The following is a 14840-nucleotide window of genomic DNA, read 5'->3' as shown; positions in this document are numbered from 1 at the left end:
AAAACCAGCATGAGAAAAAAGGAAGTTCTACCAATAGCACCACACTGTCCTTCAACAGGTCTAATTAATTCTACAGCTATGCACAAGCCAGCCAGCACTCACAGAGTCCTAGGAGTAGAATCAGACGATAGCAAAATAGAAAACCAGAGACTCTGACATGACCACAATCTCTGCCAGCTGTGTGGCACTCACACAGTCTATGGGCAGTCACAGGGTGGCAGATAATTCAACCAGTAATGTTGTGAACGAGGGCAATAATGAGTTACAGAAGCATGGAAAGAGAAATAAATGCCCATTAGCACCAGTACTACTTATTATTTTCTATAAGTCAGCCAATTAAATAGAGAGAGGAAAAGCCTATAGGATTTAGAGAAGCTAGAGAAAGAAAAGCTTTAAATGGTATCTTTGTTTTGGAAATCCAGATTGAATTTGAAGCATTACTGCCATCCAACCCACCAACCTAAATAAAAAAAAAACAATTACATTACTAAAGATTTATTATAAGTTTAAAGTGATCTTCCCAAATTATATACCATATCAATAATTTAGTTTCTTATTATTCCCCACTTTCAAAGTACCTTGACTATGAGGATGTATAACTTTGTACTTCAGCCTGGCTGGTGCAGATCTGTGTATATGAGTATATATGTGGGTATCAGAGGTTTATTTTTCTTTATACCCTAAGACACAATTTTGATTTTAAATTTAATCTTGATATTTTTCTCACCATTAAAAAATTTAAAAAAATTAACTTCCATGTAGAAGTTAAATAAGCATGTTTTATGGTGACAATTTTATTCTTTAAATACTAGACCTGAAACAGTCCTAATCAACATTCTAGGTATTACCTTGTGGATGCCACTAAAATGATCTGATGAATAAGAAAAGAACAGCCAAAACTGGCGCTTGCCCACTCTGGAGCTTCCCATCTGAAGCTGTGATAATCACAATAGGATAGAATTGGTGAACAACAGATGAAAACAGGAAAATAAGGAATACAGTCTGGAAATGGATTCATAAATGCAGTCACCCCCTCCTTGAAAAGGTAGCAAAGGCAATTCAATAGGGGATGACGTTTTGAACAAATGAAACGAAGTAACAAGATATCTATGTGCAACAGAAATGACCTTCACAAAAAGTAATCCAAAATGAGTAACAGACCTCAATGTAATATACACAACTATAAAATTCCTATGGTATAGGAAAAAACCCTAGAGTATCTTGAGTTTGCGAACATTTTTAGACACAGTGTGTGTGCATGCATACAGACACATATTCCAAGGAAGAAATGTACTCAGCTTTATTTCTAAAGGTCATCTGCAAATTTTAGAAATAAAAAAACACCACTTAGAAAATTAGAAAAGCCACAGACTGAGTGAGTGTAATTCCTATACATGTATCTGATACAAGACTAATATATCAAATATACAAAGAACTTAAAATTCAACAATCCTGGAGAGGGGAGAGCTGATTTGAGCATTTTGCCTATTTTATGTATTCCTCTTTCAAACTTGTTGTGACAAGAAAAGAATGATATTCATTTTATTCTTAATGTGACAGAAAGTGGGAAGAAGGAGATAATGAGTAGTGAACATAAACTGGATGATGAGAATTTCCAAAATCTAATGAAATACCAATCTCCTTATCTAAGAAGCTCAAGGGGATGCTAAGCTAAAGGAGAGACAATACTAAACACACCATAATCTATCTTTGAGAAGAAATCAATGTGAATGTCCTCTAAATGGAAAGGGAAGTAGCACATGAAATGGAAGAAGTAAGAAATGAGACTTGAGGGCTGGAGAGATGGCTCAGAGGTTAAGAGCACTGACTGTCCTGAGTTCAATTCCCAGCAACCACATGGTGGCTCACAACCATCTGTAATGAGATCTGGCGCCGTCCTCTGGTGTGTGGGCATACATGAAGGCAGAATGTTGTATACATAATAAATAAATAAATCTTAAAAAAAAAAAAGTCAGGCGTTGGTGGTAATGCACATCTTTAAAAAAAAAAGAGAGTTGATTTCTCATCAGGAAACAAGGGATCAAAATTTGCAAGGGTCAAAAACTTACTAGAAAGTCTGTAAACAAAGCATTCTACATCTAGCAAAGCAATCCTTTAAAATGAAGGAGAATAGAAAGGAGAAGACCCTCCAAGTCACTTTTCTCTACAAGATACAGTGATGAAGGAGAATTCGTAAGTTTGCCTTCAGTAACAAACATATCAAACCAGCAGATCAACAGGGAATCAACGGACTTGGGCAACAATGTACTCTGAGACCTAACAGGCATCTATAGAATATAAATAGATATTAAATTATTAATAAGAATATTGTCACAATGTAAAGTTTAGATCTAATTAAAAGTCAGTAACATTCCTTCACAAACTCTTCCCAAAAATGCTAGTGGAAGGAACACTTCCAATTCATTCTAAATGGCCCATAACCAAAACTAGTTTTTAGGAGTAGATACATAAAACTCCATAGCGTATAGTAATGTAAAAATTGTGTACCATAAGTAACTGAATTGTTTGAGGAATGTCTGGTTTGACATCTAAAAGCAATGTGACATACTGTATTAATAGGCATCTCAATGGACACTGGAAAAGCATTAGATGAAACCCAGCAGGCCATCAGGATAAAATGTTCAACAAAGCATGAACAGAAGGGAATGTCTTCAGAGTGATAAAGGAAATATGCTTGAAAAAAATGAAACAAAACAATACCATTCTTGACATCAAAAGATGAATGCTTTTCCCCCAAATCAGAAACAAGACAGCTGTTGGCTCTCACTACCTCAACACCATGCCAAAAACTGTAGCCATAGCAATTGTGCAAGAAAGAAAACTATACAGATTGAAAAGGAAAAAGTAAAATTATCTGTTCTCAGATGACATATAGCATAAATAGAAAATAGTAAGAGCTAAGGAAAAAGTTAAAATGATCACTTGCAGAACAATAGTGTTATTCATGGCTGTATCAAAGGTTATAATAATGGAGGACAGGAAGCTAAGGGGCCACAATTTTTATAAAGTATACACAGAAGAATAATGAAAAGGAGCTGATTCAGCAAAATGGCCCAAGTCTCAAAAGAGCAACTTGAAAATACTTCATTCAGGAGTGCCAATGAAGAGTGAGAACAAAGACATGCCCACCTCTAAAGAGTAAAATACTAGGACTCTTAGAAAATAAAAATCTTGCCTATAAAAATGTGACTATGAAAGAAATACATTTAGTTAAGTGTTAGATTTGTTATAATTAGGAAAATAACCACAAGCAGGGCAAGGCTGTAAGTCTCTTAGGGTTGAGAGAACTTCATATAGCATAAAAGTTTTAGGAAAGGGGAACTTTTGGAGAAAACGGAAATGGAATATTATGCTGGAGTAAAAGAAAAAAGTGGTATTATCATGAGAATACCAGAGGACATATAGATCAGCAATTCTGAACAAGTAATGCCCCAACGGGCCTAAGTTATGGCTAAGACATAATGCTATAATGAACTATGATAATAACCGTGATTAGACACGAAACAAAAGAGAGCCAGTACTCACGTTAGAGAATACCAAGAGGGACTTCTGTACACTTGATATTAAAAAAGACTTAGAGGTTTGCACTTTCAAACTCTTTAACATTAAGGTGAAAACAGAAAATGGCAGTTCCAAGGCTTGCTGTGGAAAGTTTCTTTCTGTGACATACATCATTGTAAATAGCTTTGGCATGCTGGGAAAACCCAGAACAAACATAGAAGCTTGAAAGTAAACTGAACCAGGCATCTATGAGCCTCAGCATTGTCAGCGTATTCAACCACTCCTTAGAAAACTCTATGCTGACTAAATCAGATTAACAAAAACACAGTGTGCATCTCTCCCTCACCACCAACTAGAAACTGAGAATTCACAATCACAAGTGCCTCGAAGTTTATAACCTCTGAGGGGGACCTGTGGTCATGTTTTGGGGAAATGTTATGCTATATTTCAATAACTTCTGCAAAATCACAATTTATAGAAGCAAATAGACATAACGCAGCCACGTTTAAACAACTTAATTTGTTCTTTCTTATATTTATCTGAACTGTTGATACGTAGAAAATTAGAGTTTAGGGTTCTGGACTTTTGGGGAGAGGGGATGTCCTTTCTGATTTTTCTGAGATTACACTCAGCCTCAGTTGGATTATTTCTAAGGACAAAGACAATTAACTCCATGTTACTCATTCTATTTCTGATAGGCTAAATAATGTCTCCTTTTGCTGAAATCCGCCTCCCTTTGTTAAAAAAAAAAAAAACCCCGCAGATACGACAGTTCTGCTTTCTAGAGTTATAGAACATATCACTCATTCTTCCAAATAAACAAGAAATCCAGTTATGGTAAACTTGAAGGATGGGTGTCTGAAAATCCCAAACTCTAGCACACAATCCCTGCAACTGCCCTTGTGCCAGGCTGAGTGCTCACTCCTCTCCTTCAGACACTACACTATTGCTCCACAGTCTCCAGTCAGTCCTGCAGACTGATTCAAAAGTAACTATTCAGTCTGTGCTTTCCTAGATAAAACATACAAACAGAGAGAGCCACTGCATGCTCATCATATCCCTCTTCCAATCCTTTATTAGGCACACATTGTCACAGCAGTAACACTGCATGCTAAGCACCCACATGTTAGTCTCCACAGACTGTATACTATGTATGTGACATGCACATTCATGTGGCACATGCACAGGAGTCTTTTCTTCACTTCAGTGTAAAGTTGTCTACTTAAACTGTATTAATGAAGAATTCTTCCTCTTTAATACAATAGTCCAAGAACTCATTACCAATCCACAACTTTCACCTCTCATACGTTTCATACCAGCATAAGACTTTAGGGCACTGCACAACACATAGGCTACCAATGAGTATTTATTAAGTGAATGAACTAATTTTAAAATAACCATTTTTATAGTCTGAATATGACATATCTCTCACAGGCTCAAGTTGTGTTTCCAGATGGTACTGATATTCTGGGAGGCTGGACAATGTATACGAGGGGGATCTAGTAGAAATAAACCATGAAGGTTAAGTTTTTGAAGGTTACACCTGCTGGTTTGCAGTGATGTGAAGAACCTCCATCACATGCTCCTAACACCATGAGCTACTTTGCCATGACTACACTGCCATGATGGATTCAAGCTCTCTGCAACTGGGTCAAAACAAACCTATCCTGTGAGCTGTTTCTGTTAGGATTTGTAGCAACAGTGAAGCAAAAGTAACTGGTACTGAAATGCTTATTACTATCTTTGCTTCATACACCTGCCGTAATTTAACTTGTTATAAAGACACAGCAAGATTAGAGAGAGAAGCATGATCTCTACCTACTGCATGAATTCTTCCCAACTGCACAATCTTATCCTTCTATTTATTTACTCCAACAAAAGATTTTAATTGGATCCCATTTTTTTATTAATCCACAAAAGGATACTTTATTAGAATAGAATTTGTTCAGCTTAGATAGAAAAACATGATATGAAGGATTAAGAGAATTACTGTGCCACTCAGGACTCAGTGTATGTCCAATGTACTTTTCTTAGAACTCGCACGACCACTCCCTCTGTATTTGTCTTGTATAAATTTGTGTTGAACAAATCCAGGAGGAACAAATTCTCCATCTTATGCACACTGTATGTCTGGAAACAACAGGTCAAACTTTGCTCTTTATTTTTTCTACAAGGACCCTTAGCAACAACTTTGTTTCTTATTTTAGGGGATACAAAAGATCATGTTTTCCTTATATCATTTCTTCATCTCAGTTTTGTTATTTGCATTACAATACGCTCCAGGATAAACATAAACCCCTTGCAGAATGAGATATTAAAACTTTTAAATTAATTAATGTTATTGCTTACCATAAACCAGGTACTGAACAACCAACTTTATCCTGATCCATAAACACACACAGAAAAGTGTTTTTAAGCATGCTCATAAATAGTGCAGAGGGTCAAATAAGCTTGCAAAGCTAATCTATAACAGGTGAAGCTCTGACCCCAGGTGTGAATGGCTGTGAGCCCATTAGACTCCATGATCTGATGCAATTTCAGACTACTTTATCTCTTAAAATGGAAAGTACTTCTAGTGTCAATTCACATCTCTTAACAGTATTTGTGGAATTTTAATTTATAAGCAAAACAAAACCAATAACTTAGTAGTTACTTTATACAATATTATTTTTAAAAATAATAAACAAGGTCAATATTCATGAATTCCCAAATGTTAATCCTCTCCCCCACAAAGTCATATTACAACTTAAAAGTTCTTAAATAGATGCAAATGCAATTTGTAAATCTGCAATAAAGCTACTGAAACAAGAGTCCAGCTAAGAAAAGATTAGTTATTATAATAATTACATATCATGCATACCCTGAACTGGTTCGGTGCCTCGAAAACCAGGCAAATCGGCTTGGAGAGAGACCTATGAGTCAGGTTAAGCAGAGGACAGAAGTGAAGCTGCAGTTAGAACAGTGCTCACCTGCTCAAGTCACTTTTCCCATGGTGATGATAGTGATCAGGGTGGCTAAGGTGGTAATGCTCCTGCCCACTCCACCTCTGGGGTGCTCTTTTCCAAAATCCGTCCTGTGACTGTCGTACATTTCTGTCTGCTCGGTCAAAGCGGTTCATATTGTCACAGTCCACTAGACAGATTAAAAAGTAACAGACTTTACTTTATATGTGCACACTCTATAAAAAGTTAACTACTTATGGACTAATAATTAAATGCTGTGAAAATTTTTTTTTATTCTAGAAGCACCAGCCATGTAAACTAATCACAAAATAAAGTTTTCCAAGAGAAACCAGCTCTTACAGTGAAAACTGAACTTTATACATTCAAACTGAAGTGAATTATAATATTTCTGGAGCAGCCACTTAAGTGAACAATTAACTGTTAGACTGTTTTAAAACAAGGAAAAACTTCCCTGAAAATGAACATTACACATTTCAAATACAAGCAATCAGGACCGAAAAATGTAGATTTAAGAAGAGCATAGTATCCATTCTTAGAAATAAGTGCCTCAATTAAGTTTCTCAGCCTCAAGAAGCACAAATTAACCTATCATCATAGACGATCATGTTTTTAAATAAAGCTCACAATTTTAAACAGTAAGCTGCACCAATCTGTCTGCAGCAGAGCTGGTTCAGAAAAACTGAAACGTTGCTGAAAACAAAGCCAGTACTTTGTAACAACAAATATCGGTCCACTCCTGAAATCCAAACACCACAAAACTCGACAAGAATCCCTGAAGCACCCCAGCTTCTCCACTCACCCAAACGCTCTGCTCTCACATCTCGGAGCACTCTCTGAGAAAGTTACTGGGCACAAGGGAGACATTGTGCTGCCGGCTGCCTACTCAGACATAGTTGCACACAAGGCGCCGCTGAAACAGGCCTTCCTTCCTGCTCCACTCCCAGCCCTCCCTGTGGGAAGCAAGCCCAGCCTGCCCTGTGACTCCATCTTCACTCAGTGCTTACATAGCTACTGAGTTAGGACTGTTACTAAAAATACTTCTAAACACTAACCCAAGCCATGGAACAGGACGGGCTCTCCACTCCAAAAACTCCAAGAAAAAGTTCAAAATTTCTTGTGATAAAAAAACTTTACATATCAATATAATCATGTTTTTTTTTAAAAAAAAGACTTATTTTAAGTGGCTGTTATCATGAACCAAAGACTTAGATTTAAAATAGTTAACAGTTTCTTTACAGAGAAGATGGAAAGGCTTCCCATTTATAAAAGGACAATGCAGAAGAAAACAGCAAATGACTTAAGCACACTTTTAAAAGGACGCTGAAGCTTTGTTTGCATTCATGAGGAATCAGTACTAACAAATAGCTTTCTTTCATTGTAGCGACAGCTTTTAAAAGAAGTCTAACATACAAAATTACTGCCAATAACTTCCTACTATTTTGTTGCTAAAATTAAGTAGAACTGAAGTTCAGTTATGACTAATACATGGTATGATGACCACTATGCTGAAAAATATCAGTAGGAATTTTAAGTAAATCTTGAAGTTTAAAGCTAATTTCATTTGGTCCCTTTGGTAGCATCATCAACAACTCAGCTACATTACCCAGGTGCACGGAGCCCCCCAGAGCATCTCCACCTAGCAGCTCAGCTGTTCTACACTCTGCTGCTAAGGGGCATCTACTCTGAAATGTGTTTCCATAATTTATAAAGAGAAATTTCCAGTACCAAAGAATGACCTGATATATTCTCATAATAAAAATCAGCACAGTGCAGAGAGTAGGAAGAGGCAAGCAAACCAGATAAGAGAAGTAAATGTTAGAGCAATTACAGAGCACAAGCTGCCATGCGGCTTTAGTGAACAGACTCCAAATCAGGGCTCTTTATTGAAGCCTTAATTCATCCCAAACGGCAGGTCAGCAGGAGAGACAAACATCTGCCACTACTGCAAGAGATTAAAGTTCAAATTTAGACCTAATTTCTACAGATGACCTTGACTCTCCTGGGAGTGCTGCTTCCTCAGGCATCCATCCATCAAGCACATCTTTACAACCTTTGCACTCCAACTAAGATGGTAATATTAAAATATTAGTGGTGGTTACCTAGGGAAGATTAAAGTGTTCCATGACAGACGAAAAGAAAATGGGAAACAACAAAATCTCAAGAGGGAGATCAATAAAAATCTGGTTCCAGGGCCTAAGAAGAGCATCAGATAAGGCTTTACTGGGAAGTCAGTCCTCCTGAATGTGCAAGCTGCAAGGTTGATGGTGCGTGCAGAAACCTCCGAGAAAAACTACGGGCAATCCTAAAGCTATCCCAACTCAAAACTGTAAAAGTCAGGATGCTGATCCAAAAACACCCTTCGGCCAGACTCGACCTTAACTATGACCTGAAGGTCACTAGTTGAAGTGCAAAAAGCAGTGTATTTTAGTTCTAGCACTGTAAAAGACAGACAGCATCAGGGTTCTAACCCACTGGAGAGGGAAAGAATCTAATTAGCTAATAGAGGTATGGCATATGAGGATACCTGTTATGACAAGGTAAAAGGTGTCATTTTACCTTGTTTGATAAAGTAATAAAACATGATACCCAATGTATCCTTCATTTTTTTCTTTTACATGACAGCTTTCAAGTCCTGAGAGATAATGATGACCCAGACAGTAATTTTTATATAAATAACTGCATGAGAGATAGGATGACATTATGACTGACAAGGCCCAAGGGGGCTTTATGTTATTAAGGAAGTTTTCAATGTAATTAAATGTTAAAAATATAAGTGAAAAAAGCATAAACTGAATTACTTAACATGGTACTAGCACAGAAAGATAAATTTCTAGAAAAAAAATCCAAGTAACTGGAAGCAATCAAGAATAAGATGATCCTCATGTATCTCAATACAAAGTGTATCGAAAATATAGCCTTATGTGTTTAAACATAAGATAATTTAGTCAGCAATTCAGGAAATAGAAAAGCATCTTTCAATGTCTAAAGTCTAAAGAGAATGGCTAAAATGACTAACAGTATACAGAGAAGATACTCACTAAGGCAATCCACTAACTTGAGGATTACACTCTGACGTGCCAAATGCCAGGTGTGTGTTTGTGGGCGATGGCTGGCCATTAGAATTTCCTAAACAAGAGGAAGAGGCAACACAGCTGCGTTTCTGGCATACCAGAAATACTGAGAACCACCCTACAACAGAAAGGACCAATAGCAAATATCTAATAGCCTTCCAAAAAAAATTCAGATTGCAAAACTGTTTCCTTACGAAATTCCTTGGTCTACTAATTCAGGTCAAGGTTAAAAAAAAAAAAACAGTTTGCAAAATTAAAATAATCTGTTACTAAGTACAAGTCGTCCAACTCCTTACTCAAGTCTCAGTGTTCCACAATTCCCTGCCCCCGATTCCATGCCTCTTTGATTTTCCTCTGAAGCACCTCTCCTTTAACCTGTTGCCATTCCTTTTAAATAAAGGCAATATCTGGTAAAGTTAAACACTTTCAGAACAGGGAAAACTGTATACGCTCTATTCTCAGTTGAGAGAGCATGGCTAAATAATTTAAAAGATCTAAATGGCATTGGGAAAAGTCCCCGTGGAAATCTAGAATAGCACTTAGGAATCATAGTCTAGTGCTCACAGATCTGTATCAGCTAGCTCATAATTAAAAGACACTATATGTAAAGAATGTGGCAGTGGTTTATGAGCCTATGATGGGAGGCAGGCATTGTGATTGTGCTGTATGCCTTTAATCCCAGTATTTGGGAAGCAGACGCAGGCAAATCTTAATGAGTTCCAAGTCATCCTAGTCTGCATAGCAAATTACAGGCCAACCAAGGCTACATAGTTAGACCCTATCTCAAACAGTACATTAAATAAACAAATAAATAAATATCAAACAAATAAAAACCTATAATGGAGTGCAAAAGGCAGACAGTATAGAAAAGGAATTTCTGATTAACTCTTTCCTATGAACACAGACTAAGTTCTGATTCAGGTCTGCAAGGAAGAGGGAAAGAGGTGACAACTAAATTCACTGCAGGCATCAGGGTCAGATGAACACAATTAGAAAGCATTCACAAGATTATAAAAAATGTTTCCCCATCTTCCTCACTAGAAGCAATCAAGAATAACATAATCCTCATGTATCTCAATACAAAGTGTATCGAAAATGTGGCCTTACTGAGCTGCCTTACTTTAGCCTCTACATAAGCTTCTCCAACAACCAAAAGGTATTTTGCAAATGTTTTATTTTTATCTAAAAAAAACACCTTATTGTAATAAACTCCCAAATAAAACACACTGCAAGCTATATTAAGGTAGCCACTCGAGCAAACATTATCCCAGTGCCGCACTCCACACATCGTATGAAAGCCATGGAACTTCATTTAGGGGCTTTTCACTTTCCTTATCGATTACATTTTTTTTATGCTTATCCGTCATAAGATAGGAAAAACCCGCAAAATCTGCAAGCTTTTCCTCCCAGCGCTCAGGAGGCAGAAGTGAATGGACAGGCTTCTAAGCTACAGAGAAACCCTGTTTTGAAAAACCCAAAATAGGTAGGTAGGTAGGTAGGAAGGTAGTTAGGTAGAGATAGATAGATAGATAGATAGATAGATAGATAGATAGATAGATAGATAGATAGATAGATAGATAGATAGAAAGAAAGAATCAAAAAATAAAAAAATAGGAAAAACCAATGACAGAGTTAAAATTAGAAAAAGGAACCACTTGGCTTTATATCATCTTTCATGATCCATGTATCCTTTGACCTGCACTCTGTCCTTCCATATCACCTAATATTACCCTTGCCCCTTCTTAGTCTCCTTTACAAATGTTATATTACAGCACTTACAGCTGTAAATATGCTATGTTTTGCTTACTTATCTATCAGTAAGTGTTCGAATGTTTTATTAATATGCATAAACTATAACATTATCCTAAACTTCATTACTGCTATATATCCACCCAAGGGTCACCAAAACACTCAGATGTGGATATCCCTAAATTCTAGACTGTAACTGTTCAACAAGAATTAGACTAACACACATTGTTTTCTCCCCTGGATAGTACAGAGAAAAAGACCTGTACACAGATGCAATTATCAGATAAGCACTTTCCTCATGACAACTTCTTTAACACCATCAAGAAAGGAACTAGAAAGGTAGCTCAATGGGGAAAATTATCACTCTGTAAGAAAGAGGCCCAGAGTTCAGAACCCTCACATGCCCACGGAAAAACAATGGGCTTGGCAATGGGTGCCTATAACCCCAGCACAAGGTGGGTGGAGACTAGAAGATCCTGGTTTCAATGACCAGCCAGTCTAAGGCAAAATGGGAAACATCAGATTCACAGAAGAGACTCCGTCTCAAGCAATAAGGAGGAACACACCCATTATTGACCTCCGGACTCTGCACTGATACACACAGACAAAAAATTACACCCCCACATACATGCATGATACCCGATAAACTCTTCTTAATGAGGTCATAGTAACCCGTACCCAGATCAAATCCAAATAGTAGGTCTCACAGGTTTGCCCATCTTCTTGGGCACAAACACCAATAATGCTGGCAGAATAAGTGAAGCCAAAACACCTGTGGGTTCAACAAACCAATACAATCTTTTTCCAAACTAATATAACATCCTCAAACAGAAAAAAAAAAGCACTAAAACCAACAGTCAACAGCATCTTCAAAGATCCCTATAGCCTACCAGCACCTCCACATTCTTATTCCAGCCCAAGAGACCTAAAAAGTCGTTCCTGCCTTCCTGTAATAGGAAACATAAGTACTACTTTATTTTGGTGCATACAAGGAAAACTAACTTAGGCTCACTCTCTGCTTTTTTTTTGTTGTTGTTGTTCTTTTAGTTCAAAATAGCCAATATTGGCTTATTTTCTTCTAGAAAAACACCTGTACTACATGTGCAATGTTAATGGATTCCTACCTACTTTTGAGACTGCAACAAAGACCTCAAAGACTTACAATTTCTCTGAGGTTCCGAGGTTCCACATCTGTCTAGAACGAGGGTTAACTAGACTGTGCCCAGGAAATGAGTTCTAAGACTGATTTGATCTGTGCTTCATGTATCCACCCAGAAATGGAATAAAATTTCCAAAATGAAGTTGTGATAACCCTGTCAAAGTGACATGCACTACCTATGCTATGACTTATCCCAAGGAGGGAAATCCCTCAGCCTTCATTACAAGCCAAAAAAAAAAAAAAGCGATCAAGCATGTCACATCTCCTGCACCATTAGGTCTTGTTATTGCATGCTCAGTCATTTTCACTGAAGAGTGTTGAACTTGGTCTCCCAGGTCACTAACTCAGACTTTACAACAGCAACTATGATTTCTGCCACCTACTAAACTGCTATACTGTAGTGGGGAATCCTGTTCTATAGCTCTAGAGAGCAGTGGCTCCCTGCACTGCCCTAAGGCTGGCAGTTCAGCTTTCTGTTCATCTGGGTGTTGGCTATAATTTTTCTTTCTCAGGACTGGAATTCCATTCTGGCTGCAGAAGTATCCCAAGTGCCAGAAGCAACACAAGAAAGTCTAACAGTCCCTACTCCTACAGTAACAATGGACAATACAATACCCTCAGCGCTTCATTTCAACAGCTTTCAAGTCCCTCGTGGCCTCCAGACCTTTCCACTGTGAGTGGTTTCAGCGAGGTATGTTAGGGCAGAACACTTCTGTCATAGGTAGAACATGATTGAAATGAGTATTCTGATTCTAAGCCATAGATGTGAGTTTCTTCTAGGATTAATCAAAAGAATAACCAACCCAAAGTAGTACAGATCTTAAAATACTGAAACTCTCAGTAATTTATAGTCTCAAAGGCTCTGTCATCCAAGGTAATTCAAGATCCATGAATCAGGGAAATAAACACATGCTCATTCACCTTTTCAGGGAATTAAAAGAAGAAAAAAATAGTCTAACCAAAGACCAATTGACTGATGCAGTAGTGAGAAGCAAGCACACTTGGAACAAACACAATCGGCTTCTGGAAAATCCTCCCTCTGTTCATGGATAAAAAGGAATTCAACAGTTCTTTGTACATTCTCCCTGGCTCTGGGGAGGCCTGGGACACCATGCAAATGTATACTGAGGGAAAATCCTCCGACGTCTGAAGCCATTCTTTCCAGAACAGCAGGACTCCCAGTCAACCTCACTCCCAAGGGTGTCTTTGTCTCTTACTAGTTCCTAATACAGAAACCCTGTGGATGCCATACCACCAGAGACAAGAGTCCTTGTGCATAAAGACTATCTAAAACCCCACCCACATTGCTGGTTACACACAGAGAGAGAAAGACTGAAATTAGGAGTCAAAAAGTAGTATAGTTCATTCAGAAGGTGATTACTTTCCCAGAATTGACCTTAAATTAGTTATCAAATTAATACATTATACTGTTTTACAAAAGAAATATGTTTCTCTAAATATATTTCTTTTGAAATTAAAAATGAGGCAAAGTGTGGGAAAACTAAGATATTCAAATACACACACATACACACACACTACGTTTAGATAAAGGTATACAATGTTTCTGAATCAAACTGAACTATATTTAAGGTCCACATAATCAGGTTTTAAACATTTAACTTAAAAGTAAAAAAAAAAAAATCTTACACCAACAGAGACTGATTCTAAGCCTCAGGACTCAGCTAAGATTAAGAAACCTTGACCTAACAATTATCAAACTAGTTACAATGCAGACATTCACATGCACGCATCTGGAGACGTATGGATCTTAACTTACCATTGTCAAGAGGCGTGTCCTCCGGCAAATCCACATCCAGCATAAGGTCATCATCCTCAAGGTCACATGACTCAAGATTATTCAGAATATCCTGTGAATAACAGCAGTAAAACACTATGACCTCACCCAAGGGATACAAATATAACTATTCGTTTTGAAAGTATCATCATATAATAACTTGGATTTATTCAACAATTATACTATAAGAATAAAATAGTTCTAATTTTTAAAAGTATTTTTAAAACTTCACCTGTACTTATACTTTGAATTTTGGATTCCCCTGCTCAGAAAGGGGAACAACAAGATGCAGGTGATATAAAGGGGGAAATAGAAAAACAAGGAAGGATCTTTAACTCAGGGATAGAAAGGGAAGGTAATACAGAAGCAAAAAGGTGGGAAAATAACAGTAAGCATGTTTGAAAAAGGACATAGAAAGTCACTATTTTATAATTACCTAAAATTATATATAATACATTATACAGTTTGAATGAAGTTATACCACATGGAGTGATTAATACTCCCCACAAGAACCACAAGAACAAAAGCCCTAGTGCAAACATGAGAAACCTGAGTTGTTGGCCAAGAGACTCCCAAAACAC

General features: G+C 37.3%; 1 protein-coding gene across 8 annotated transcripts in view; it reads right to left on the bottom strand.

Moving 5' to 3' along the window:
• Positions 1-14840, bottom strand: part of Ccser2 (coiled-coil serine rich protein 2) — a 110022-nt gene that overhangs the window by 49893 nt on the left and 45289 nt on the right. For 6 of the 8 annotated variants that reach the window (XR_012912089.1, XM_075988688.1, XM_075988685.1 and 3 more), the window contains exons 4-5: positions 14242-14332; positions 6492-6654 (exon numbers count right to left, since the gene is read on the bottom strand). Coding sequence is in view for 7 of the 8 variants with exons in the window: in XM_075988688.1 (XP_075844803.1) it covers positions 6492-6654; positions 14242-14332 (254 nt within the window). In the remaining variant the exon portion in view is untranslated. Of the gene's footprint in view, positions 1-6491; positions 6655-7284; positions 7431-14241; positions 14333-14840 lie in introns of those variants that run through there. The other 2 variants (XM_075988690.1, XM_075988691.1) reach the window with 2 other exon arrangements.

The sequence above is a fragment of the Microtus pennsylvanicus genome, chromosome 10 (assembly GCF_037038515.1).
Source record: "Microtus pennsylvanicus isolate mMicPen1 chromosome 10, mMicPen1.hap1, whole genome shotgun sequence".
In the NCBI taxonomy this organism is placed as follows: Eukaryota; Metazoa; Chordata; class Mammalia; order Rodentia; family Cricetidae; genus Microtus; species Microtus pennsylvanicus.
This window is presented reverse-complemented; position numbering and strand designations above follow the sequence as displayed.